The 27895-nt window shown below is 46.3% G+C and overlaps 1 protein-coding gene across 19 annotated transcripts in view; it reads left to right on the forward strand.

Moving 5' to 3' along the window:
- Positions 1 to 27895, forward strand: part of CUX2 (cut like homeobox 2) — a 283331-nt gene that overhangs the window by 196218 nt on the left and 59218 nt on the right. For 18 of the 19 annotated variants that reach the window (XR_003146582.3, XM_025473953.3, XM_025473946.3 and 15 more), the window contains one exon: positions 26029 to 26107. Coding sequence is in view for 18 of the 19 variants with exons in the window: in XM_025473953.3 (XP_025329738.1) it covers positions 26029 to 26107 (79 nt within the window). In the remaining variant the exon portion in view is untranslated. Of the gene's footprint in view, positions 1 to 23676; positions 23711 to 26028; positions 26108 to 27895 lie in introns of all 19 variants that reach the window. The other variant, XM_035706712.2, reaches the window with a different exon arrangement.

Raw genomic sequence — 27895 nt, forward strand, 5'->3', positions numbered from 1 at the left:
AATTCATATAAGTGGAATCATATAGTTGTTGTCTCTATGTGGCTGGCTAATTTCATTCAGCATAATGTCCTTAAGATTCATCCATTCATTTTTAATATAAATTATTTATTATAATTATAGGTTCATTTGATTTAATTTTTAATAATGGCTGTGTTTAACAGCCAGCTTGCAAAATTCCTGAAAATTTAACAATTGGCCTTTGCAAGCTGCTACAGGTCAGCCCCCACCATACCACCCAAAGTAATCCTTGTACCAAGTAAGACCAGAGTTACACAGGGCAAAGAGGGATCTTTAGAACAAAGATCAGCAAACAATGGGCCAAAGCCTGTTTGTATACATAAAGTTTTATAAGAACACAGCCATGCTCATTCATTTATGTGTCATCTATGGCTGCTTTCCTATCCTAACAGCAGAGTTCAGTAGTTGCAACAGAACCTGTATGGCCTGCAAAACCAAAAATATTTACCATCTGGCCCTTTACTGGAGAAGTTTGCTGATCCCTGCTTTTAGGTGTACATGGAGTAGAAGAGATTGAATTGATTTATTCATTCATTTACTCAGCATATATTTGCAAGAACACCTTCTGTGTGCCAGGCACTGTTCTAGGCACAGGTGCAAATAAGACAGTCTCTTCTCTCCCAGAGGTGACCTTCTGGGGAAAGACAGACATACATTCACACAGCAAGTAAATATAGTATAATTACCATCTGCAACAGGGACCGTGACCAGGAGTTTCATGCATCTATGAGAGCATCCTGGGATGTCAGGGAGGGCTTCCAGGAGAAAATGACCAATGCACTGAAGCAAGAGTAGGAACATTAGAATTTGGCTAAAATCCTAGGAAGGGCAGAATGACATTCTAGGTAAAAGGAACAGTATGTGCAAATGCCCCGAGGTGAGAGGGAAGTGAGACTTACAGGAGCTAAAAGCCAGAGAGAGAGGTATCCTGAGGCCCCAGGCCTTATCTATGCCCTGGGCTCTGTCCATGCCCAGATCCACCCTGCCAAGCACACCATCATCTTGAGCCAGGCTCATCCTCTGGTACCCATTGCCTCCTCACCCCCCAAAGGCCACTTCCTAAAGTTTCTCCTTCCTCCTGGCCCTGGAGCCCATACTGCAGCAGACGAAGGTCTTATATTTATTTCTTCCCTGAGGTTTAAAAACTCTCTATAATAAAATTATTCCCAACACAAACACAAAATAATAACACTTAATTAAAATACATAAAACCAAATATTAGTGGGGACCAGCAAAGATTAAGATTAGCCCAATCCTGTGTCTCAGGACCAAGCAGAGACCTTGCCCTGAGAGGCAGAGGTGGAGCCAGAGGGCAGGAGGATATTGCCATTTCTTGAGCATTTTCTGGGTGCCACACTCAAGGCTGGTTGTCTGACATCTGAGATGTTGTGGCATATTCTAGGGAATTCTAAAATAGAGATGATTTTGTTTCTTTTATAAGGTGGAAACTGAGACTCAGAAAGGTTGAGACATCAAGATTACCTAACCACCAATGAGAAGAGCTGGGATTTGAACCCATGTGTGTCAGCATGAGTCCTAGTAGGCTCATTCCTGTAGCAATTTTGAACACAGCTGGAGTTTACTTCTCACATCTCAATCTAGTGCTGGTTGATGGGGGAGGAGACTGTTCACTGCAGTCATTCAGGAACCCAGGCATGTCCTGTCCTCTGGCTCTGTCCTCCACTGTGTCCCTTCATTTGGTTGATACAGGGGGGGAAGAAAACATGGTGGATCTCTTGGGAGGTTCTTAAGGTCCATACCTGGAATTGGCCACATCATTTTTGCCCACATTCCCTTGACCAGAACTCAACTACAAGGCCATGTCCAATTTCAAAGGAGATTGAAAATATAGTTTAACATTGTGTGCTCAAGAAGGGGAGAAAAACTCAGGATTATGTGAATGCATAACCTTGTCTGCTGCTCTGTGGACTACATGCTTCATGAAGCACCTCTCTCATTAGCTGTTGGGGAACAGGATGGAGCCCAGAACACAGAGCTTTGTACACAGTAGGACTGGTACATTTTGGACAGATGAATAAGAAATGGAATTCAAGGGTCTGCCAAATCCAGGGTGGAGGCAGCAAAGCCAAGAGCAAAGAAGGATTTTAACAATTTGGCAGGTGTTATGAAGCTCCTACTATGTATCCTGCTCTGGGCTGGGCTGGCTAATGGAAGAAATGAACTCTGTCCAACAAGAAGGCCTCGCCACCTCTCAGGAGCCCACACTGACAGTCCACTAGAAAAGAAAGCAAAAGTGAGGAAACTGTCCTATCTGCCATGGAGAAAGTGATTATGTTGTAGGCAGGCAATAGGGAAGACTGCCCAGAGGAGGTGAAGTTGCACTCAGGTTAGGAAGATGAATAGCGTAGAACACAGAGAAGGGAATGAGGTGTGGTGGTAAGGCACAGGCCTCAGCACCAGGCAGACCCAGGTTCGAGCCCCAGTTTGATCACTGGAGACGTTATCTCAAGCCTGTCACTTCCCCTTGTTCCAGGCTTTAGTTTCCTCATCAATAAATTGGTGACTACAGTATAGGTTTGTCATGAGGATTAAATGATGGTCGTGGGTGTGGAGTGCTTAGCTAACTGTATAGCACACAGAAAGCTTAAAATGAAGAATAATTATTCCTCAGTGGCTGTTTAGTGAGCAGTGCCCTAAACCTCCCTGGAGCTACAATCCATGGGGATTAGAGGAGAGAATGAGGCTAGGAAAGACATTCGGTTACAACAGAGGAGCCCTGAGTGCCAGGCTAAGCCTGCGCTTAGTCTCATGAGCAGAGGAAGTGCCCAGAGTCTCTTTTGGTGTATGAGGACAGCAGCACCAGAAGCCTTCTCTGGAAAGACTCCTCTTGAGGTATGTGGGGTGGAGAAGGTTGACTCGAGTCAAAAGCTGGAGCATTTGAGACATACAGCAATAATGGTGACCTGGCCTGTGGCGGGATCAGAGGATGACAAAGACAAGGCTAGTGTGAAGAGCTTGGAAGTGGGGCCCAGACTTGATGTAGTACAGGGGGACACAGGGCCTGGGTCTCAGGCTCCAGAGGGCAACAGGGCATGGCACCACCAGTAGAAGAGGCAGAGGCATAGCTGGTTTCGGGAAAGCAATCCCAGTGGGTTTGGACACCCTGCCTCTCAGCAGCTGTGTAACCTTGAGCAGGTTACCTGCCCTCACTGAGCCTCATCTCCATCTGGAAAACAAGGATAATATTGTCCCTCCCTAATAGGGTTATTGTTGGAGAATTCCATAAGATTATACCTAGCACATAGTAGGCGTTCAAGGAACGGTCCCTGTTATCACCATCGTTTTTCCTCTTGAGTCAAACCAAAAACTAGGTTAAGAAAGGGCAGATGCTGAACCAGCAGGTTCCTCACACTGCATGCTCTGAGGATACTATTACTAATACTATTACTAATAGTAATAGCCACACCCAAACCCTCCTATGTGCTCAGTATATGCCAGGCATTCTTCTAGATCCTCTGTAAGTGTTGGCCTTTAACATCATTGCTGCAACCTTCTGGGATATGGGGGGGGGGGGGGTTTGTGCCTATTGTAGAGATGAGCAAACTGAAGCATGAAGACCAAACAGCTAGGAGATTAAGTGAACATCCCAGGAGCTTCCATTTATTTGCCTGAGAGACCCTACTTTGGGCCCTAAGGGGTGGCAGGCCCAGCTCTTAACCCTATGCCCTGAAGTGAGACCGGGACAGAATCTCCAAGAAGCCAAACACTTGGAGGCTGCAGCCTGACTGACATTGGTTCAAGAGAAATGCCCACAAGATTTTATTTATTTTATGTTCTACTTAATTGTGTGAGACCTGGATTCAAATCCTGATCTGCACTTGCCTAGCATCTTTGAGTCTTAAAAAGATTTTTAAAATCTCTCTCTGCTTTAATTTTCTTTCCTGTAATAATTACAAAGATAAATAACAAATAATTGCCAAAGAAACACATTGCCTTCTAAAAACAGCAAAAACTTTCCAGAATCCAAGACAAAGAAAGGTCATTGTGTTCATCCCCATCTCCAGACAGCTTGACTCCAAGTTATCTTGGACAGAGACCTATTGTACGGAGTTTCTGAGCCTTTGCACATTCTGTTCCCTTCTCCCAGAATGCTTTTCCTCCATAAGCTCCCAGCAAATCCCTACTTGTCCTTCAGGGCTCCACCCAAATGTGACCTTGACTGTGAGACTTCCTGGTCCTCCAGGTCCCTGTCTTCACCTGTGTCCCTTGGGCCTTTTTGCCATCCCCTCTGGACGAGGCTCTTTCAATGGGCAGGGATGGGATTTTTGACATCTCTGCCTCTCCTGAAAATTAGGTAGCACAGAATCCAGCCCCATTGTTTTCCAAATTAATTTATCCAGTGCTCTCTGCCAGCAGCCCAGGTGAGCTCTTCAGAAGGCAGACATGGCATGCCTCTCTACTTAAAATTCTCTAGTTACTTCCACTGGAACCTGAAATGAAATCCAGACCTCTGACCAATGAGGCCTTCTGCCCAGCCTTCTCTCTTTGCATCCTTTATGCACTTTCTTGAACATATGCTCTCCCCACCTCAGAGCCTTTGCACCTCCTCTTCCCTCTGCTTGATGCTCTCTCCACTGATTTTGTCACCTTAATGCAGGGATTTTCAACCTCAGCACATTTGACATTTTAGACCAGACAATTCTGTGTTGTGAGTGCCCTCCAGTGCATTGTAGGATATTGAGTAGCATCCCTGGCCTCCACCCACTAGATGCCAGAATTACCTCTCTCCTCAGCTGGACAGCCAAAAATGTCTCCAGACAGCGTCCCTTGAAGGTCACAATTGCTGAGAACCACTAACCTAATGCCTACACGTCTTTCAGATTGCTGTTCAAATGTCACTTTCTCAAGAGGGGTTCTGGGACCTCCCAAATTTAATCAAGCTCCCCTGTTAGATAAACTCATGACATCCTTCACAATATTTAGCATAGTTTACAATTATATATTTGTCTAATTATTCAAATAATGCTTGTCCCTCCCACTTAACCAAAGGAAAGAGGGAGCACTTTGTAGACAGTAGTGTTCCTAGGTCCCACACAGAGCCTGACACACAATGGGTGCTGCATAAATATGTATTACATAAATGTTGACATATAGTAATATTGGCAAACATGGCTATGGTGGTTTTCATGTTCCAGGCAGCATTCTAAGCACTTTACAGATACCAGTTCATTATTCCTATGACCACCTTATGGCAGATGTTATTTTCAAAATTTTACAAATGAGATGAATGAAGCACAGAAAAGTTAGGTAAGGTCACACAGCTCATAGGGGCAGAAACAGGATTGCACCCAGGCAGTCTGGCTCCAAAGTCCTTTAACCATTATTCATTAAGCATCTACTGTGTTCCATTCGTTGGGGAATATACCGTATATATAAAATATATATACACAGAAGTATCCCATTCAGTTCCAGAAAAGTGGCTCTATTTACAGGTGCAGACACTCAAGTGCAGAGATACTGAGATGCTGAGCAAGGTTACTTAGCCAGTTGGCAGCAGAACACCTCTCTTTATTCCAGGCTTTATGTGCTTCCTACTGTACCCCGTGTCCACGAGGTAGGGACACTTTGACAATTTAACCAGTCAATTATAATAATATTTTTCTCTTGGAATGTTTAAACAAAAAAAAAAGTTAGCTTGCCAAGGTATAATCATGGCTCACAGGCCAACCTGACATTAGTTATTAATTAGGCCATTATGCATTCCACAGTGATAATTGCTTTGCTGCAAAGTCACCAAGCATGAAACGGACCCAGCACAGAAATGCAATCTATCAATCTGAGAAGTCGCAGCCCAGTTGCGTTCTCTCACCTTGAGTCGGATGTACACCATAGGAGGAAACAAAAAGAAATTAATGATACATCGATAGGCAATAGCAAGCCAGACCCTTCCCAGTCCCACCCCAGGAGATCACATGCCTGGGCACAGGGACAGTATCTAAGTGAAGCTTACCCGTGAAAATGGCCATTTCTCTTTGATCTAGATGGTAGAAATCTGTTCATCTCCTTTCCTTTTTTTTTTCACCTTGTTATTTAGGAGGAGAGGAAAAAAGCCATCTCTGCCATCTGTTTGCCTCGCCTGTTGCTTTTTGTAATGAGTGGGGTGGGGGAATGGCAACACCGGAACTTCCTGGGCCATCAGGAGCAATCCAATACCTCCGCCTGTGTTCTGTCTCAGTCTAGGTTCTGTCCCAGGCCTTCGTGAGGGAGGGAAAGGAAGGAGAATCCCAGCCCCACCCAAGCCTTGGAGTGGGAGGTGTCAGTGGAGGCCCATTTTAAGAGAAAACCTTGGATTGCAAAAAATAAACATCCACTCAAGCTAGCCTCCACAAAAAAGAATTTATTACTGGGTTAGCTGTGATGATATTTATAGGGCATCAGATACGTACGTCAGATACACAGTTGTGCCATTTAATCCTCATAGCAGTCCCATGAAGGAAGAATTGGCATTCTCCCCCATTTTACTGAAGAAACTGAGCCTCACCAAATTGAGGTGACTTGCCCAAAGTTCCTCAGCTAGTGGTGGAGCTGGGATTTGAAACCAAGCATGTGAGCACTCTTCCTGAGACCATAGGAGGTGCACAGAGAAAATGCACCCTGGACTTCCCAGAAGGTGAATGAGGAACCAGAAGAGCCCAGAAGTGAGCAGGGTACTTCTTCTGCAAGGGGTGAGAGCCCTCATCCTGCCCTCTCCCTAGGCCAACTTTCTCACACATGATAGATAGAAGGTGGCCCCCATAACAGCCATCTGAGCGTCTGGCTTCACCTCACAGTCACTGAAGCTAACAACCCAGACAAATCAAAATCAACCAGTCTCAAATTCAGACTCCAGGGATGATGGTCATTAACCTACCTTGAGACCAGTGTCAGCCCCCCATGCAGTTAGTTGTGGGAAGGAAGATGCCTTAGTACAGAACAGTGGCTGTGGCCCATCTCCGGGAAAGAAGAAAGATCATAGACCAGCAAGCCGGCCATCGGGCCTCTTCCACCCCCTTAGCAGTTCCATCCATTTATGCTCCCCACTGCCTACCTCTCTCTCCTCTTACCCCTTCACGTACTGGAGTCAGTCCAGTTCCTGCAGATACTTAGAGTTTGTTGAGTTTTCTTTTTGTTTAATTGAGACGTAATTGACATACAGCTTTGTATTAGTTTCAGGTGTGCTATGTGCCTCTCTTGCTAAGTGAGCACCACGATTAAGTCTAGTTAACATGCCTACCACACATGGTTACTTGTTTCTTTTTTTAATTTTTTTAGTTATTTATGATAGTCACACACAGAGAGAGAGAGAGAGAGAGGCAGAGACATAGGCAGAGGGAGAAGCAGGCTCCATGCACTGGGAGCCCGACGTGGGATTCGATCCCGAGGCTCCAGGATCGCAACCTGTGCCAAAGGCAGGCGCCAAACCCCTGCACCACCCAGGGATCCCTGGTTACTTGTTTCTTAACAGTAGTCTCACTATCTCCTAATATCCAGGCAGTGCTTCAGTGTCCCTGTTTGGCCCCTCCATGTTTTAAATTTTGTTTTGGTCCGCATCAGGACTCCTAACGGGCCCACACATTGGGATTGGTTGATGTGCCTCCTAAGGATGGCAACCCAACTGTCCTGGTTGGTCTAGAATGCAGAACTATGGGGTTGTAAAGCTGGGACGGTCTTGAGATGCAAAGCTTTTTAGGCTAAAACCGAGAAAGCCTCAGGCAAAGTGGGACAAGTTGGTCACAATTCTTCTGCTTTCCATCCCCCACCTTTCTCTGGCTACTCACATGTGGAAGTCACTGGACCATTTTTCCTGAAGACCTTCCCTGATCACAATTCATTGCACCAGTGTCCAACACTGGTCTCAAGCAAGGCCAGCGATCCTCATTATCTCAGGGGTTTGAATTTGAGACTGGCCTAGAGAAAGAACAGGATGAGGGACCTTGCCCCTTGTAGCAGAAGTGCCCTTCTCTCTTCTGGGCTCTTCTGATTCCCTGTTCCACCCTCTGGGAAGCCCAGCTTACTTGTCCTAGCCCTTCCTATGGTCTCAGGAGAGTGCTGTGCTCAGGGCTTGGATTCACATCCCAGCTGAACCACTAGCTGTGGGACCTTGAGAAGTCCCCTCACCTCCAGCTGAGATTTTTCTGATTGTGTCTTCATGGTGTGATCTAATTTGCTCCTCTTTCCCCTGTGTTTGCTGTGCATGGGCAGTTGGACTAGAGACTTGATCACATTCAGGTTCTATGTTTTTTATAAGCATGTTCATACGTGGTCCTGGGTGCTTCCATCACAAGGTACATAAGGTACCTCCCAGTCAATCCCAGGATGGGGGTAGGGGCCAGCTGGAGGCTGGGACCAGTTTGATCAGTGACAAGCCTGGTATGACTGCCTGGGGACACCTAAAGCCCTTCCCCCAGTATGTCAGGAAACCTCAGCCAATGTCCTCTGATAGTTAACATTCATCATTAATAATGGAAGCGGAAACCAAGAGATTTCATAGCTGTGCAAGGTAATTAAATTATTTACATGAATCTACTCTCACTTGATTATTTCCACGTTTCCCACCAAACATAAGCCTTTTCCTCATTTGCTGCCATCCTGGGCTCTCAGCTGGGAGGATGAGAGTTGTTGGGGGCTTTGCAAGGGCTGCCTGTCTTTGAGAAAACAGCAAAGAAGATGGGGTTCCCCATCTGAGCCCCCTTCCCCTGATAAATGGAAGCACCTTCTCCCAACAGAGTACAGGGGATTACAGCAACTTTCGCATTTCTAACCTAAGGTGAACTGTTTTTCTATTTTTCCCCCTATGAATCATGATGTTTCGAAGTTTTGTCATATGGGGTAGTGGGAGGCAAAGAGGGGAACAGAAAAATTGCTTCCATTAAATTGATGTTGTTAGTGCTCCTGGCAAAGAGAATGAGCGAAACAATGGAGAGAGCATTTGAACTAAAAGGTTTGCACTGGCATTTTGTGCTAGGGGCCGGGGTTGGGATAGAGGAAAAGAAGCTGGTCATCCACCACCCCAGGTGCCTTCTGTTTGTGTCCAGGTACCTGATGATGTTCCCAGTAGAGTAGGGGGAGAAGCTGGGAGCAGGGTGCCATTTCACACCCCAAAGCAGGGAGATAAGCAGGGACGCAGGGGCCCTGCAGGTGAGCTGGATGAGCAATGCAGGCACAGCTAAGGTGACAGGAGTGGAGAATGAGGCAAGCCTGGGCTCTGTGTGCCACCTAAGGAGTGGCCTGTGCCCAGCTCGAGCAGACTGGAGAGGTCTGGTCTTGTGGTGAGTAATGGAGAATGAAAGCACCAACTTGGAAGTCAGGTTGCCTTTCTCCAAATCTCTGCTCTGCCCACTCTCCTAGCTGTGTGACCTTGGGCCAGTCTCTTGTCCTCTGTGTGCCTCTGTTTCCTCATCTAGGGACAATAACTTCACCTACCACTGATGTGTTGGAGAGGCTCATCATACAGTGCACTCCTTTGGTCAGTAAAGTAGCTTGAAATCTGCCATGGTGGGAATATTTATGCCACAGAAATTGGCAAACACTACAAAGCAGGGCCTTTTTTTTTTTTCCCTAGCAGATAACTGGTTGTTAAACCTTTGCTAGCACATCACTGCACCTGCCCTATATGGCTTTTAGGAGGATTTTTAGACTTTGTGGGTATGTGTGTAAAGCACTAAGAACAGCGTCTGGCACACTTTAAGTACTCAATAAGTAGTCGCTATTCTTTCGTGGGGGCGGTGTTTTATGGTCTCGCTGTTCAGAAGTGTAAGCCTACTGTGGCTGCATTTTCTAGTTTTTCCAGACAAGCTAGAAATCTCAAATTTTATGTAAAAATATCCTGATTTTTAAATGTCGCCTAAGAATGAACTGTTTTTAAACCTGAACAAAACCAGGTATGTGAGGGGATTTGGACCACGGACCCTCTGTTTGCAACTTCACACTTGGAGGGAAGGGCAGTGAGTATCTGATTACACCAGGCTAGGCTGTTTCTCACCTCCCACCTTGGCACACAACACTTCTCCCTTCTCTGGAGATCAGTGACCTGCTCGGCCTGCTCTACCTTTGTGAGCCAGTGCTTCCTCCTTGAAGCCCTCCTCTCAGCAGTGCCCGACAGCACAAACCACTCCCTCCTTGACTCTCTCCAAAATGCTGCTTGCTTTCTGCCCTTTTCCTTTTCCTTTTCTGTCTCTCTTACTCTAGGACCCATCAGCCGGGGCTGGGGCTTATCTCCGCATAGTGCATAGTGTCATAATATGACACACTGAAGATCATAATAATTAATAGCAGTAGAATCAACATCTACTAAGCATTGTCTGTTTGCCAGCCTGTGAGCTAAGCAATTTTAATGCGTTTCACCTGCAACCCTTACCATACCCCTGAGATGTGGAAACAAAGGCTCAGCTGCCCAGAGCCACAAAGAAGTGAGAGGGACTGGGAATGGAATCAGCCTATTTCATGAAGCTGAGTGGCAGCTGAGAACCACGACTGGAAGTTACATTGTGGCCCCAGCTGCACAAATGGGGCAGCAGACAGAGTGGTGCCCTGAGTGTCCAGCTGAGGCTCTCGTGGACCTGTCTCAAGTCACACTCCTCAAGACATCCAGAAAGGACACTGCTATATTTAAAAGCCTGGGCAGGGTGGCGCTTCGTGACATTTGGGTGGCCGTTTCTCCATAAAGGGCATACATGTTCTTTTAACTCTGCTCTTCTGAGCTGGCATTTTGGAGAACTTCCACAGTCTCCCCTTTTGCAGCCACCTGGGATCCCTGTAGTCCTCCCTCCAGGGGCAAGGATGCCATGGTACATGGTTGATTGAGCATGGGGCAGTGGGAGCTCAGGGGCCAGGTCAGGGTCATCAAGCCAGCCCAGGAGGCAGCAACTGTCGTTTGAGGCTGTGCACTGACCCCCGGACTGCTCTGCATTTCAGAGGATACTGGTTGTGTTTCAGAGGGGCAGGTTGGGGTGGTTCTTGGCATCCCTGACCCCCTGCCTGCACCGGCAATTTGGCTCCAGCCTTCATGTTCCAGGAGCTTCCACCTCCCACATTCCCTATGGAAAGTGCCAACTTCTAACACCATTGGAACCCTTTGCCTGGAAATCCCAAGAACTATCTCTGAGTTGGCCGTCTTCATTCTGTATTAAGCGTGAACAAAGTGTATCTTTTAACTGTTGATGTCTCCACACCCAAGCTGGTCTCTAGGTAGAGAAAGGGACAGAGAGGTCAAGAAAGGATGTTCATTCATCCACCCCATGCACATTCACTAACTAGCTAGGCCAGCACAAGTAAAGCCAACTGCTTTACTTCTTTGATTGATTAGATTCCCCAGCAGCTCTTCATATCACTCTACCCATTGTACAGTTATGAAGGCTGAGACTCTCAGAGCTCAGTGACTTCCTCAGAGTCACCCCACCAGGAATGCAGGCTTCAGACCCCAGTCACTCCACCTTGCCTCCCAAGCCTGTGTGCTCTCTGGCCCTTCCTTGGAGCCACAGGCTTTGTTTTTTGGGGGGTTTTGAGGAGTTTTTTTAAAAGATTTTATTTATGAGAGACACAGAGAGAGAGGCAGAGACATAGGCAGAGGGAGAAATAGGCTCCCTGTGGGGAGCCCGATGGGGGACTCAATCCTAGGACCCTGGGATCACGACCTGAGCCAAAGGCAGAGGCTCAACCACTGAGCCACGCAGGTGCCCAAAGCCACAGGCTTTTATTAAGCCTCTGCTGCTTGCACCACCTTGCTCTTCTCTCCCCCTCACTTGTGAACTCACCCGTCTCTCTCCAGGGCCCACTTGATTTCCCCACTCCCACCAGAACATACAGAATGCCAATCCCTGCTAGGTCCTTCTCAACTTGGCCTACGAGTTACTCACCACCAGGAGGGTAGAATCATCCAGAAGCTCTAGATGGCCTCTTTTCTTTGAGCCCTGGTGGACTTGAGTGGGAGGGCCTAACCATTCTGTACATATTCCGTGGAAGGCTCACACAAAGATCTTGTTGCAGTTTGGAAAGGCAGTTTACTGGCTACATGGGGCTGCCTGGAAGCGAAGTAGGACCAATATGGGACACACTGCTCCTCACTCCGGTTTTTTCTCAGAACTGCAAAATGACCATTTGAAGTGGGCAGGGAGGAGATAGGAAGCTGATAGAACTTAAGAGGAATCTGGTGAAGACAAAGCAAGGGGAAAGGGGTGTCTGTGTAGGACAGAGAGAAAACGCTGGTGCTCTTGGTGGCCCAGATAGGCCCACACCTGTACTACAGGAGCACAGGAGGCTGGGGTGAATTGCAGAGCCCCAGCCTTTCTCAACAGGAAACAGCTAGTTGGCTCCTGGAGATGGTTGTCAGTGGAAACGTGGGCCTAGGGTAGCCAGATCCTCTGATTTTTCCGAGAGAAGCCAGCAATTTGGATCTCTTCTGGTTTTTAAATGCTGGCTCAATATATATGCACATATTTTCATGCTCACAGTACTTTATGGAGGTGTAATTTACATACGGTAAAATGCGCAAATCTTAAGTGTGTAACTTGATGAATTTTGATGGCTCAAATATTTTTAAAACACTGGAGAATCCAAGAAAATATGTCTTTGGGGTGCATCTGGCCCTGAACCCCACTGTTCATTACCCCTAGTTTCATGCACTTTGTGACACCTGTGAGCATGCTGGGATGCTCACACATAGCTGTATCCTCTGGGGAAGGGGACAGCCTTTGAGTGAGGACGCAGTGATAACCCCCTTACTCTCACAGTTAAAGGCAAAGGCTCTGGAGCCCAGGGTGTAAATCCTAGTTTTGCTACTTGCTGTGTGACTTTGGGCAAACTACTTCACCTCTCTGATGTCTTGTTTTCCCCACCAATAAAATCAGAAAGATAATGATACTGACCTCATAGAGCTCCTGTACAGATTAAATGAGTTAAACACTCAGCAGTGCCTGGCACATACTAACTGCTTTATACTACTGTCTTTCTTTCTTTCTTTCTTTCTTTCTTTTTTTTTTTTTTTTTTTTTTTTTTGTAATTACTAGACCTTTTTAGAGTGGTTTTAGTTAGGTTTAGAGAGAATTTGAGCAGAAAGTACAGAGCTCTGGGGTACTCCCACTTCTCTCACCCCAGCCTGTTTCTTCTAACATCTTCCATTAGTGTGGTACATTTGTTACAATTGCTAAACCAGCATTGATACATTATTATTAACTGAAGTCTATCCTTTATATTAGGGTCACTCTTCGTGCTGTAGTTCTATGGGTTTTGACAAATGGCATAACGCGTATCCACCATCACACAGAATAGTTTCACTGTTATTTTAAATCTTTGTTCGTCCCCACGGCTACTGCTGAGAAAGACCGGCTGTAGCTTATGAATAACTTCTGGTGGGCTGGCAGGAACCCCATTTTTTACTCTCCCAGTCAGGAAGTGTAGCACTCAGGCGCAAGAAGGGGACATTTTAGAGGTGAACTGGATTCTGTTCTAATTTATCCAAAATGGAAGCTACTTTCCCACTTAAGGTTGGGAGTTGCACAAATTCCAGCCCCAAATTCGCTGCCCCACAGCTGGCTCTGAGTCCAGACACCCCATTTACACCCAATTCAGCCCTTTCTGTGTGACTTGGAGCCACGGTATCAGCCTCTCTGGGCCTCTCGAACAACCATCCTGCCTGTCCAGGGCCATCCCTGGCAGTGTGTGGAGGCTCAGATGCACTAATTTCTGTGAAAGGTCTTTGTAAATTATAAAAAGCTCTAGATTAAAATTGGAAGTATTATGATTATAATCAGGCAGAAAAACTAAGCTGTTAGCAAAGCAAGTCTGGCGTCAAAGGCTGAGCCTCAAGAAGTCCGTTACATGCAGGGACTCCATGACAGTCATCCATGGCTTGTCCCTCTGGGGTGAGGTAGCCAGCAAGTCAGACACACAGCTGGAGCCTGCCTTTGGCTAGAACAGTAAGGGTGAATTGGGGCACCCACCCTGGGTTGTTTCTGCTTTCATAGCCTGCCGGCCAAATGCCAATCAACACAGAGCCACATTTGTGGTATCTGCAGCTCCCAAAAAGAGGAAATTGGACACAGATGCTTCCAGCACCCGTGAGAATGAATTTCAATCATCCGGCTTCATCCACTGGCCACACCCCGGGCAGGACAAAAAATGTAACTTCTGTCCTGCCCTCATATATTTATACGGCCTTGATAATAAGCTTTGTGGCTTATTATATGAGCATATAGTTGATTTTTTTAATACCCCAAAGCGAAATTTATTTGTAAGGCACTAAAGAAAGCCTCCTGTCCCTTTTATGCTGGGAGCCCTCGGAAGAGAAGTGAAATTGTGTATTCGATGCTAAAAAAAGCCCTGGCTTATACAATTTTAACAATAGAAAAATGATCTTTGTGCTTCAGTGCATGGATGCTTAAAGGAAAACAGGCAGTCTGTTCAGGTGGCTGGTGAATTACAAATGAGTGGTTCGCCTTTGTTTTGAGTGACAAGCAATTTAAATGCAGTCTTACGTGGAGGCCTGGAAATTCTTTTCCCCAGGAGAGAGAGAGCTCCAGAGGAAAAGGAAAAAGAAAAAAAGCTTCCTTTTTGAACTGAGAGATTATATTAGTTGCCACTGAGCAGAGGTGAGAAGTTAGAACTTCATTTGATAATTATAAAATCAGTAGTTTGTGATTGGACGTAATTGATGATTATACTCTTGCTAATAGCAAGCCTGCCAGCCTGCACTTGTGGGACATTTCATTTTTGCACTGCTTCCAAGCCATGAAAGCCAGCTCGGCGTGGGGCGCTGCTCACGAGATCTCAGAGAGCCTGACATCAAATGCATTGGGGGGCCTGTATTATGTTGGATAAAAAGTGTTCATTAATGCCGACGTTTGAAAACACTTTCCTCTGTGCCTTATTTTTAGCCTGGGAATAATTACAAATATTAGAATAAAATTGCACAGTGTTTTTCTCCCCTGCCTCATCCTCTCCTAGCAGACCCACCCTCAGTCAGAGCCTGGGTGGGCTCCTAAGCCTCGCAAAGCCTTTGACCAAAATACCAGGGGGGTGGGAATCAGGATGTGGGGAGGAAAGTGTCTGTCTTTCTGTCTGCCTAGGTGAATCAGAGCCATTGCACAACAAAGTAGGACGGGAACCTAAGGCCAGCACCTTTACTTTACAGATGGGGATACTGAGGCTCAGACAGGAGATGTGGCCTTTCTCAAACATGAGTAGGGAAGCGAGGCCCTGGCTGAAACCAGAACCCACATCTGCTCACTCCCAGGTCTAGCTTCTCCTGCTAGCTTTCCCACCCTGCTGTTGGCTTCCCTAAGACAACTGCCAGGGTCCTCTGGGGCACATCCTGGCATCTGTCCCCTCCCACTGGAGGCTCCTCGGTTATGCCATCTGATAGCCTGCAAGAGACCTACCAGAGTCTCTGAGACCACAGCTTAGTTTGGGCTACTCGGAGGGCATTATCCTCCATCATCCTTCTTGATGAGAGGTTTTATTTAAGTTTGTAGTTTGTAAAGATTAGCTCAGAGAACCTTCTAAAGTCCCTCCTTATCTCATTCATTCATTTGTTCATTCAGCCAGTGTTGTTTTAGTGCCTACTCCTGATCTGTCCTGTGTTGGGCTGCGAAGGAAGGGGGAAAAATCATAGCAGGGGCTGTTTGAGATCATCCAATTGTTCGTGCCCCCAAACTGTGGAGTCTCCCTGATTCTCCTCTACCTCTCAATGCCCCCACATTGCCTCTGTGTTCCTGAGGAACGAATCCTATGGCTCAAATTCAAATCCATCCAGACCCAAGCATTTCTCCCACTTCCACTGCCACCACCCTGCACTGGGATGCTGTCCTTGCTTACCCAGACTGTTACAGTAGCTACCTCCCTGGTCTTCCTGCTTCTACCCCAGGCAGTTTCCATCCATTTTCCACGCAACAGCCAAAGGGGTCCTATTAAAACAATTGTCAGATCATGTCTCTTTCTATACTCAAAACCCTGTCATGACTTCTTATCCCCATTGGAGGAAAAAGTCCCAAGTCTTCATAGTGGCCTGCACAGTTCCATCCCCTGCCCTTCTCCATCTCTTTTCCTTCACTCGCCTTCTCCCACTACACTGGCCTCTTCACTGTTCTCAAACAAGCCAAACACACTTCTGCCCCAGGGCCTTTGCACCTCCTGTTCTCACTGCCTAGAATACTGTTCCCCCATATACTCATTGCACAACTTAGTCCCAAGGCCTTCCCTGGCCCTGCTAGGCAGCACACACCCTGCCCCACACTCCTGTCCCTTTCCCTGCTTTATTTTCCTCCTTTACACTTTGGTCACTTTCACACATTCTATAGTAAGATTTGTTTTATTGTCTGCCTTTACTTTAGAGTGTCAGATCCACGAGAGTACAGGTTTGATTCAGTCCTGCTTGGTGCTGAATGCCCAGTGCCTAGACGAGCCCCTGTCTTTAAGAGATGTTCAATAGGGAGAACCCCCACTTCCACCAGTTTCTCTCCAGCTTCAGAATCACATGACCCCAAAGATGACACATAAACACTGAGGCTCATTTTTGAGTACCTGCAGTGCATAAGGTCGCATGAAGGGGACACAGCAGTGAACAGACAGACCCACTCTCCCACGGTGGGGCTCATACCTAAGCTGACAAACCCTGCGTTGGGAAGGTGGCTTCTGGAGCTGGACAAGTCTAGGAATGACTCCTCAGGGAAAGGATGCCTGCATGACTCACCCCCCACCCGTCCACCTCAACCCACCCCTGCCCAGTGCATTCAGTGGAAACCAGCTGGGAGTATAACCTACTGGAAGAGACCTGGTTTCTAAAATCTCAAGTCTCTGCTATCAAAGAGTTGCTTTCCCCTTTTGGCATCTGTCACATGGTCCCCATCAACAACCATTTGTCCATCTCCAGCCATCCTGCTGGCTTCTTTCTGCCCTCTATCTAAATAATAGTTTAGTCCTCAAGAAGGCATACTGCCCAAACCCTATACCTTCCTGAATAACTGGCTGCTTTATAAACTCTTTGTGCCTCGGTTTTCTCGTCTTTAAAATGGTAATAACCATAGAGCCCACGTGTCTTAGTCAGATGAGGGTAACAGAATATCACAGACTGGGTGTCTGAAACAACAGAATTTTATTTTCTCACAGTCCTAGAGGCAGGAATAAAATCATGGTGCTGGCAGGATTGGTTTCTGGTGAGAGCTCTCTTTCTCATTGGCTTGTAGACAGCTGCCTTCTCACTATGTTCCTCTGTGCTCCTGCATCCCTGGGTCTCCTCCTCCTCCTATAAGGATATTAGTCCTGGGGTGCCTGGCTGGCTCAGTCAATAGAGCATGTGACTCTTGATCTCGGGGTCATGAGTTCAAGCCCCACATTAGGGGTAGAGATTATATAAAAAAATATAATCTTAAAAAAGGGTATTAATCCTATAGGATTAGGGACCCGCCATTTTGTTATCATTTAATTTAATTTTATTTTTTTTAAAAGATTTTATTTATTTATTCATAGACACACAGAGAGAGAAAGGCAGAGACACAGGGAGAGGGGGAAGCAGGCTCCATGCAGGGAGCCCGATGCGGGACTCGATCCCGGGTCTCCAGGATCACACCCCAGGCTGCAGGCGGCACCAAACCGCTGCGCCACCAGGGCTGCCCTGTTATCATTTAATTTTAAATATCTCTTTAAAGGCTGTATCACCAAATACAGTCACATTAGAGGTTAGGGCTTCAACATACAAATTCAGAGAAAAACATTTCAGTCTGTAACACCACCTCATGGGAGTTGCGCAAGGATCAAGTGAATTAATGCACATAAAGTACTCAATATGTGTTTGAGGGACTTGGGGAAGGAGTGGGATGATGCCCCTTGGGCATACACATAGTAGGTGCTCAGTAAACATTACGTATTATTGTTGTAATTACTGAGCTTCTGCCCATGTCTATCACTGTTGCAGGCTGAGGCATTGAGGGGAGAATCTAGAAGCTGGACCTGCGGCCCTAGAAGGGGGGGCGGTCTCAGAGGCCAATTTGAATTAGGGATTTACACCTGAGGATTCAAAATAATAACAGGTGGCCAGAGGCGTTAATCTGTTCCATCCTGTCGAGATCTAGAAATGTCTATTGCTGGCTTCTGAGCTGCTAGGATGAGGTCTTTCTGGGACCCCCATGATCCTCCAGGGAATGCCCCCCAAGACCTCAAAAGGCCAGCGAGGGTCTCAGCCTTTCTGCCCTGCCTGAGTAGGAGCCGAGAGCCCAGATCAACAGTAGCCAACAAAAGTAAGAGTCAAACTCTTATTTCTTATTTAAGCCCCTACATTAAATTGTAATTTTCATTTGCTCAGCCACATCAATGATTTATAAGAGAGAGCGTTAGCACTCAACCCAGGAATGGAGCTCCTAGCAAACACTTTGTAAGGCAGGGGAAGTCAGGTTCTGCTGAAGACTCAGGTGCTTGGCTTCTCCTGGTGCCCAGTCCCCTGACCATCTAGATCTCCAGCTCTCCCACATATTCCAGCTGCTTCCACAAACCTCCCACTAGAGTCAGTTCCAAGCGGGAATTAGAAGCCTGGGCTTCAGAATCCAGCTAAGCTGAATCTGCATTCCAGCTCCCACATCGTATGGCCTTCTCCCTCCCATGCCTCAATATCTTCATCTACTAAATGGGCAGTAATACTACCTCCTCAGAGTTAGGAGGATTAAAGGAGGTAATGTCCAACACTTAACACAGTGCCTGACACAGAGTTAGTGCTCAGTAGTCACTGTTATTACTAATGATAACAGTTCCTATACCAGCAGGACAAATGTTATCCCATTTCACAAGTGATAAAAAATCAGAATATCACTACCAATAAAAGGGATCTGTCACACAGACTCATCTTAGAATTGCATGTAAGTCTTGTGGGTAGTCTTGCCAAACCCCCATATGCAGGTCTCCCTGAGTCCCTTTACAGCCTCACAGACAGTTACGTATTTTAATGCCTCTCCCGATGGGGAGCTCAGTATCTCATAAGGTAACCCATTTTGGGAACTTAGAGCTTTCTAAGACTGAGCCTTCTTAAAATTTCCACCCTCCTCTCACCCCTGGTTCACCCCTACCTCTGGAAAATCTGCAGCTCAGAATGCATCTGTTCCCCTCAACACAATGGCCAGAAATATCTTCAAGCTGATTGTAGATAGTTCTTGAGTGTGTCCCCCTGAGTTTGCTCCTCTCTCAGCTAACTGTCCCCCACAGCCTTCCCCACCTTTAGCTTTCACCTTGTCCTGAGTCAGGAATTTATCTCCTTCCTAATCTGTTCTTTAGTCCCCCTCCCCAGCACGGCCCTGGACCTGGGCAGCAGACCTCCCTAGCCCCTGAGCAGCCCCCAGGGTGAGCACCTTGCTCTCCCATTCACAGCTGCTGGGTTTCTTCCTGTCCCCCTCACTCTCCATGCACCCCCACTGTTCCTGCTCCCCCTTTATGCTGACCCCCTTATTCCCTGCTGTCTCCCCTCAGTAACCATGAACACCGTAGCTCTCTGCACCCCCTTGCACTCCATGCCGTCTTCCTCCTGTATCTCTTCATGCTACTTACATGTGTTTCTGCCCATCCCTCCTGCCCCACTGTGCTCCCTATGCATCCCCTCAGATCTGCACACCAGGCCTCCAGAGGGAGAACCAGGCCTCAGAGAGCATTAAAGGGCACCCCACCTCCCACCCCTTGCCATCCTGAGCTGATTTCTTTTCCCCCCAGATCTCACTCCCTCTGCATCCTCTTCAGAGGTCCTGATCCTGAGACCTTCAGAGCACCTACCTCCTCTCAATTACCCATGTCTTCAGTTTCTTTTAGAATCCTACCACATCAGACACACCCAGCCCTGTCTCCCAGAAACCACTATGCCCACCGCCCCCCCGGAGCCCAGAACCCAGTGGTAAAGAAAAGCTGTTCTTACAGTGTGTTTCACGGAACCCTAGTTTCCAGGTTTATTCTCTGAAGCAAAAAAGTTCTGTGGCCTAAATGCATTTGGGAAAACACTGGGCTAAACTGAGTTGAAGGGGACTTTTTCCTACAGCTCTTGTCCGAGCGTCCATTATGTTGATATATTTTGTACGTATCATGGGAAGCGTGTGCAGACCTGATCACAGGTCCTCCTTTTCATGGCGCAGGGACCATGCAACATGCTTTGGGAAGCACTAGTTTCTGGTTGTAAGCCTGAGCCCAGGAATGAGAAGATTCTGGGTCGTCTCTGCCACTAACTGGTTCTCTCCGTTGGCCAAGTGATTTGGCCTCCCTGAACCTCAGTTTCTTCCTTTGTAGAATGGGAACCATAACAGCGCTCACATCTGAGAATTGGGGGAGAAACCAAAGATAAGGCACTGAGCACTGAATAAGGGTTCAGTTTCCAGAAGCTCTGGCCATTCTTTGTAAAGAGCTTGAACAGAGAAGTTTGTCAATAGCCAGTAGATATTGTCACCAGGAGTTCGGACAGCTCATGGAAGCTCAGCCTCAGGAGGCCCCCAAATTTGCCACTTTTAACCACTTGACAGACCAGAGCTAAGTGGCTAGAACAGGCTTTTGCCTCTCCCCTGACTTAACTGGTTCTGCACCTGTTATTTTCATACTCGGGGGGACCAAACACAGTTTCACCCCTCATATTACAGCGGGTGGTGTAAATGCCACGTGCTCCATCAGACGCTGAGCTATTTCTGATGGTGACCTTCTTGGTGTCTGTAGCTGGCCGCCACCTCCTCTTTCCCCAGATGGCCTTCAAAGATCTGCCTGTCACAAGCCAAATCTGTCATTCTGGACACTTTCTCCCGCCCTTCTGTGTGGTAGGGCCCAGCCGTGAAGCACAGACACATGGCCTTTTATTTGTGCCAAGCTCACCTGTCTGGGCACGTGGGTAAAATGCACTAAATTTGCAGACTTTGGAAAAGACATTCTGTGTGGTTAGAAGAAGAATTAATTGCTTTGTTAGAAAGCTTTTTGCCAACTTCTGTGGGACTCTTTGCCACATGGTGGCCCATTCCTCCCCAGCAGCTTCTTAAGCAGAGTATTCTTCCCACTTGATGGATGAAAAAACTGAGGCCAAGAGATGCTTAATGACATTAGGCTCATCACCAGATTGGACTCTGATGCCATTAAGGATTTTTGGCCTGGCCTTCTAGAAACAGACAGGGTCATTGTTCTAAAACAAGATTGAGGGGATCCCTGGGTGGCTCAGTGGTTTAGCGCCTGCCTTTGGCCCAGGGCGCAATCCTGGAGTCCCAGGATCGAGTCCCGCGTCGGGCTCCTGGCATGGAGCCTGCTTCTCCCTCCTGTGTCTCTGCCTCTCTCTCTCTCTCTATCATAAATAATAAATAAATATTTTAAAAAAATAAAATAAAACAAAATTGAACAAGGCAGGGCATCCACAGGGCTCCCTGTCTCCAAGTCATATTTACTGTGGGAAGCTCTAAACATGAACTGATTAAAACTGAGAGCCATTCTAGGATGTGTTTTTATCTCTGCTTTTGAAAATATTGTCTAGCCATTAGATGAGTCTTGAAAGCAGGGATCAGCAAACTTTTTGTGTAAAGGGCCAGAAAATAAATTTTTTATTTTGTTTTATTAAGATTTATTGATTTATTTCAGAGATTTAGAGAGAGACAGCATGTGAGGAGAGGGGAGGGCCAGGGGGAGAGAACCCTCAAGCAGACTCTGTGCTGAGTGTGGAGCCCAACATGGAGCTCTGTCTCATGACCCTGAAATTATGACCTGAGCCAAAACAGAGTCACATGTTTAACTGACTGAGCCACCCAAGTGCCCCTATTTTATTTTAAGTAACCTCTACCCCCAAGTTGGGGCTCAAACTCATGACCCTGAGATCAGGAGTTGCATGCTATACTGACTGAGCCAGAGTCTTTGTCACAACTATGCAACTTGGCCATTATAGCATCAAAGCAGCCATAGACAGTAAGTATAAGAATGACTGCAGCTGTATTCCAATAAAACTTTATTTACACAAATGAAGGTCCAGATTTGGCCTAAGGACCATAGTTTGCCAATCCCTGATTTAGACCAACACTATCCATTAGGAATACAATGTAAGCCACATATGTAATTTAAATTTTTCTAATAGCTACATTAAAAAGTAAAAAGAAACAGGTGAATTTAATTTTAATAATATATTTTACTGAACCCAATATGACCACAGTGTTATCATTTTAACATATAATCTAGATTTAAAATTACTGAGGGGGGCACCTGGGCCTGGGTGGCTCAGTCGATTAAGCGTCTGCCTTCGGCTGGATCATGATCTCAGGGTCCTGGAATTGAGCCCTGAGTAGCGCTACCTGCTGAGCAGGGAGTCTGCTTCCTCTCTCTCTCTCTCTCTCTCTCATAAACATTTTTTTAAATTACTGAGATATTTCATAACCCTTTTTTCATCCTAAGGATTTTACATCCTTAAAAATCCCATATTTTACACTTACAGCCCATCTGAATTTGGAATAGTCATTCAAGTGCTCAATGACCACATGTGCTAGTGGCTACCGTATAGGACACTGTAGCTCTAATAGGCAGACCAATATCATAAGGAGACAGTCACACAGGTAAACAACACTCCCTTACCAATTGATAAGCACCGTGAGTAGAAAGCAGAATGTACTATAGGCAGGGACAGGGAAGCATTAAAGGAATCTTCTGATACTTGCCCCTCCCCTGCCCAGAGTTCCTTTTTAGAATCAGTCGAATATTCTTTTTTTTTTTTAAGATTTTATTTGAGAGAGTGTGAGCTAGAGGGAGTGGGAAGGAGAAAGAATCCAAAGCAGACTCTGAACAGAGTACAGAGCCAGACATGGGGCTCAGTCCCATGATATTGAGATCATGACCTCAGCTGAAACCAAGAGTCGGGCACTTAACCCACTGAGCCACCCAGGCACCCCAAGTCAATGGAACACTCTTATGCCTTTTACCAAACACCATCCACCACATGTGCTCAGCATAGATGACTATAAAATGAAGCATTCAGACTTTGCTGGCTGATTTTTGATAATTTTCCATCTAGGGATCAGGAGGTGAATTGCTTTCATTTCTCATGGTTTTTCCTGGGCTCCAGATCAGCAACACAGCAGCCCCATGACCTGGTACAGCCATAGATGATGTCATGAGGCAGCACATGGGGTCCAAGCAACTATCTCCACTGACAAGGATGGTTTTTCTATCTAGGAGAAAGGGGATCAGAGCAGGAATTTGAACCCCCAGACCTGGTATGAATCCCACTCTGCCATTTACTTACTGGGTAACATTTGGCAAGTTATTCAGTGTCATCAAACCTCAGTTTCCTTACCTGTGTAATGAGAATAATGAAAGCAGCGACCTTCAATGATTGGTGTATCCATGGAGAGAGATGACCATGGATGGTAAGATTATCTGGGACGTGGTAAATGCTGAATAATAATATTTTATTATTATTATTATTATTGGCCCATCGAGGATGCCCTCCCAAACCCTGAATTAATTTCTCCCTCCTCACATTACTCTAGACACTCTAGTGTTTGCATCACCTCCTCCTATATTATGGTTCATCTTGGACGTAGCTGTGTCTCCCATTCAGCTCTGACTCCCCAGAACAGGAACTGTGTCTTATCCATCTCAGCAAGAACAAAAATCTTCCCACACTTGGTGATTTTTCCCTTCCCTAGATTCTGGAACATTCTTTTTGTTCACCATTGCCTTTTCCTTCTCCAGGAGACAGTTCCTAATGTTCCACCCACCAAAATGGGTAAGCCTCCCTCCACTTATACTCTCTCAAGGCCCGCTTGCACTTTTCCTTCAAAGCATTTAGCACTTGTAATTGATGAGTTACCTGGAGAATCTGCTTTGATGTTGATCTTCCCACTGGACTGAGAGTCCCACAAGGGCAGGGTTCGAGTCTGCATTATTCATCTAGGAGTTCTCAGCCCACAGAGCACATAGCAGGTGCTCAGGAAATGTTTGTTGAGTGAATGAGAGACTATTATTCATTCTGGGATTTAAAAGACCAGAGACTATTCTCAGAATAATAAGACAGCTTAAGGAACTTTTGTAACTGACCTTTACAAAATCATTTGCTCAACATCCACCATACATTTTCCTCCACCTCTCTTAAATAATGAATTCTCTGTGGACTTTATAAAACCTTCAAGCTGTGCTGTCCAATAGAAATATAATGTGATGCATGGATGAGCTTTTACAGATTGTAGTACCTACATTAAAAAACAAGTAAAAGGAAACAGGTATGAATTTTAATAAAAGATTCTATTTGACCCAGCATATCCAAAATGTTATCACTTCAACATGTAATCGATAACAAAAAATGCTGATGAGCTATTGTATGTTCTTTTTTCTTGTACTAAGGCTTTGAAACCTTATGTGTATTTTGCACTCACAGCACATCTCGATTTGTGCTTGCCACATTTCACATGCTCAGTAGCCACATGTGATTTGTGGCTGCCGTCTTGGAAGCCGTAGAGAAACTACTGTAGTTTTCAAATTCTTCACAGTGTGCAGTACTATGTGTGAAGGCAGAGCCTTTCTCAGGTGGTCTTCGTAGGACACCAGATAAGCACAGCTGAGGTTTATCACCCAGCACTGGACAAAACCTGTCCTCATAATAGGCAAGACGGAAGGGGTCAGTCATACCAAGAGGTGACATATATTGGGGCATAATGCATCCCATGAGTTTTACAAAGTGCTATATACATGTGTTAAATCATTTGATCCTCCAGCAAGGGTGAGTGTGATGTTTTTATTTCCACTTTACAGAGGGGAAGTAGAGGCACAGGGATTGAAGTGATCTGTCTGCTGAAGGACACAAAGATAGTAAGTGGTGGAGCTGGAATTTGAACCCAAGTGGCCTGGCTCCAGCTTGTAGCCTTAGCTGGCCACTTCTACGAATGAACTGTCTCAGAATTGGCCACTGTCATTTCTCCAGGATGGTGTCACAAACAGGACCTAGAGTTGGGGCAACCCACGTAGATTTGTTTCATTCAACAGATTGTGTTGAACACCTTCTGTGCACCAGACAGTACACTCATAGAGCTCACATCAAGGGAAGGAATTTGATAACAGACACTCCCCCAAATGGCATCACTGGGATTGGTAAGAAAAGCCTGGTTTTGAAGGAGGGAGATTTACAAGTAGATACTCCCAGTAGATTCATCACTGAAGAAGTTGGCACCAAAGGGAGAGGTATATCTATCTCTGTCAGGGAAGATAAAGATGTTCTAGTCCAAAGTGAGATACCCCGCCCAGAGTGTTCTTGAAGATGTAGAGACAGTGACCTGTGGGTACCAGGAGCTCGCTCCAGCCATATGTAGGGGAGGCCCAGGACTATGCCAGAGGGACTGGCTACCAGCAGCCAGCATCAAGGCAGCTGTGAGGCCAGAGCTCAGGAATTCGTAGCCAGGGGCAGAGAGGGACGAGATGGTGCTGAGCCCTAGAAATGTCTTGGCCAAACTCATGTTATGGAATGTCACTGACAGAATGAAGAAGTCTGTGAGCAAGAGAACAAATGCATGAAGGTAGCTCTTCACCATGGGATTATCCAGCCATTTATGTTTCCATCAGTCATTGGTTGAGCTGTTTGACATCTCATGAGAGCTTGAACAATTTCTGTTTAATTTTCAGTGGCAAGAAATCTTCCCCAGATGTATCCCACTTTCCCCCAGAGCATGTGTCCTATTTGGATCTCTAGAATTACACTTTCATAACAACAACAAAAATAATAGCTGCTAGCAACCTACTCTGTGTCAGGTGCTGTGCTAAGCATTTACATGCAGCTTCATTCAGCCCCCTTAAGAGGCCCAGGAGGTAGGTTCTGTTTTTCCTCCATTTTCCAGACGAGGAAACTAAGGGTATGCCAATGACATACCCAAGGCCACACAACTGGAATATGGTGGAGCCAGGAATTGAACTTGGACTTTCTAACTCCATACTTCTGACCTTCATTTCCCCTTCCCTTCCCCACATCCCATGTTTGCACACATCAAAAATGAGCATATTGCTTTGTAGACTCAGACGCCATGGTTACATATGACTCTCTCTCTCTTGTCTTCGAAGGTGGTGGCCCTTAGTAAGAGAAGTCAGGAGGCCGAGGCAGCTTTCCTGAGTGTTTACAAGCAATTAATTGAAGCACCAGGTAAGATACATTTGGATTCCATAATTGAATAATTAACAACAAGGAACAGCCAGCTGTTAGGTCATCAAACAGGGGTCTCCCCTCAGTGGGATCTAGGGACAAGCCAAGACCCTTGGGCAAGGCTGGGCCCTCCACAGGTGGGAGTTGTTGAGGGGTGAGAGGGTCCACACCCGGTCTTATGTAACATGTCCCTACACAGTTCCTCTATCCTCCCCCACCACCTTCCAGTGTTAGCCAGAGAGCTTTGGGGGGCTCCAGGCAAGATCTCCCACCTGGACCTTCTTGGGGAGCCAAGTGTCTTGTCTGCCAGAACCCCCATCCCATTGCCACAAAGGACAGATGGTGCCCAGTGCTCTCTGCCAGCTGAGGGTGCTGGAGGAAAGCTTTCAGATGTTTCCCCAACATGGCATAGCTAACCTCAACCCAGAAGAACACATCCTTATGTGACTCTGTTTACATAAAATATGAAGACAGGCAAAAATAATCTGCCGGCACTATTCACAATGCCCAAAAGGGGAAAACAACCCAAATGTCCATCAGTGGATGGATAAAGAAAATATGGTATAATGGAATATGATGCACTGAACCTGCACACGGATGTGCCTCAAAAACATGATGCGGAGTGAAAGAAGCCAGACACAGAGGTCACATAGTATAAGATTCCACTTATATGGAATGTCCAAACTAGGCAAATCTAAAAAGACATATCAGATTGGTGGTTACCCGGGGCTGGGGCAGGACCGGGGGGCAGTGACTGCTAATGGGTGCGGGATCTCCTTTTGGGGGGATAAAAATGCTCTGGAATAGATAGAGGTGGTGGTTGCACAACTTCATGAATGTGTCAGCTCCCACTGAACTGTTCGCTTTAAAATGATAAATTATAGGTTCTAAGAATTTCACCTTGACTAAAAAAAAAAAAAATTAACCTGTACTGTTAGAAGTCAAGACAGTGGTTTCTCTTGGAGGGGGCAGTAGTTCCCAGGAGGGACCTCGGGGGGCCGGAGATGCTGTTTCTTGATCTTGGTGTGGATTATACAGTTTGAAAACATTCATTCAGCTGTACACCTAAGATATGTAGATTCATTTCTGTAAAAAAGTTTCCCTTTTCCAAAATGGCCCATCCTCTGCCACCTTCTCATTTTTTGAATCAAAAAGAAAAGGAGCCCAGAGAGGTGTAAGTGATTTATTTAACAGTGGTAGGGCTGGGAGGGGACCCTCTGTGCGAACTCCCTCCACCTAGGCAGCCTCCCAGTCCTTTCTGGGCCCTTCCACACAGCCGCAGGAATCAGTGCTATTGGATGATTGAGGCTGGGGGATTATGAAGAAGAAAATGAAATCCCAGCTAAGCCAGGCCATGGAGAAGTCAACGTCATTTCTACTCCATGTCGAGTCATTTGTGGAATCTTTGTGTTTGTGGGTGGGCAATTCCCTCATTCCATCTGTCTTGAGCAAACAGAGTGGCTTGAATTGTGTTCTCCCAAAATGTTTGTCCACCGTGCACCTTGGAATATTATCTTCTTTGGAAGCAGAGTCTTTGCAGATGTAATTACTAAAGGATCTCGAGATGAGGCCATCCGGATGCAGGGTGGACCCTAAATCCAATAACTAGTGTCCTTGTAAGAAGAAGAGAGGACATAGACCCAGGGAAGACCATGTGAAGACAGGCACAGGTTGAAGTGATGTGGCCACAAGCCAAGGAATGCCTGAGGCCACCAGGAACTGGAAGAGGCAAGCTCCCCAAGCTCTGTGAACATGTCAGTTTAAAAAGCACTCCCCTGGTATAAAGGT

Source organism: Canis lupus, chromosome 26, assembly GCF_003254725.2.
Source record: "Canis lupus dingo isolate Sandy chromosome 26, ASM325472v2, whole genome shotgun sequence".
Lineage (NCBI taxonomy): Eukaryota > Metazoa > Chordata > Mammalia > Carnivora > Canidae > Canis > Canis lupus.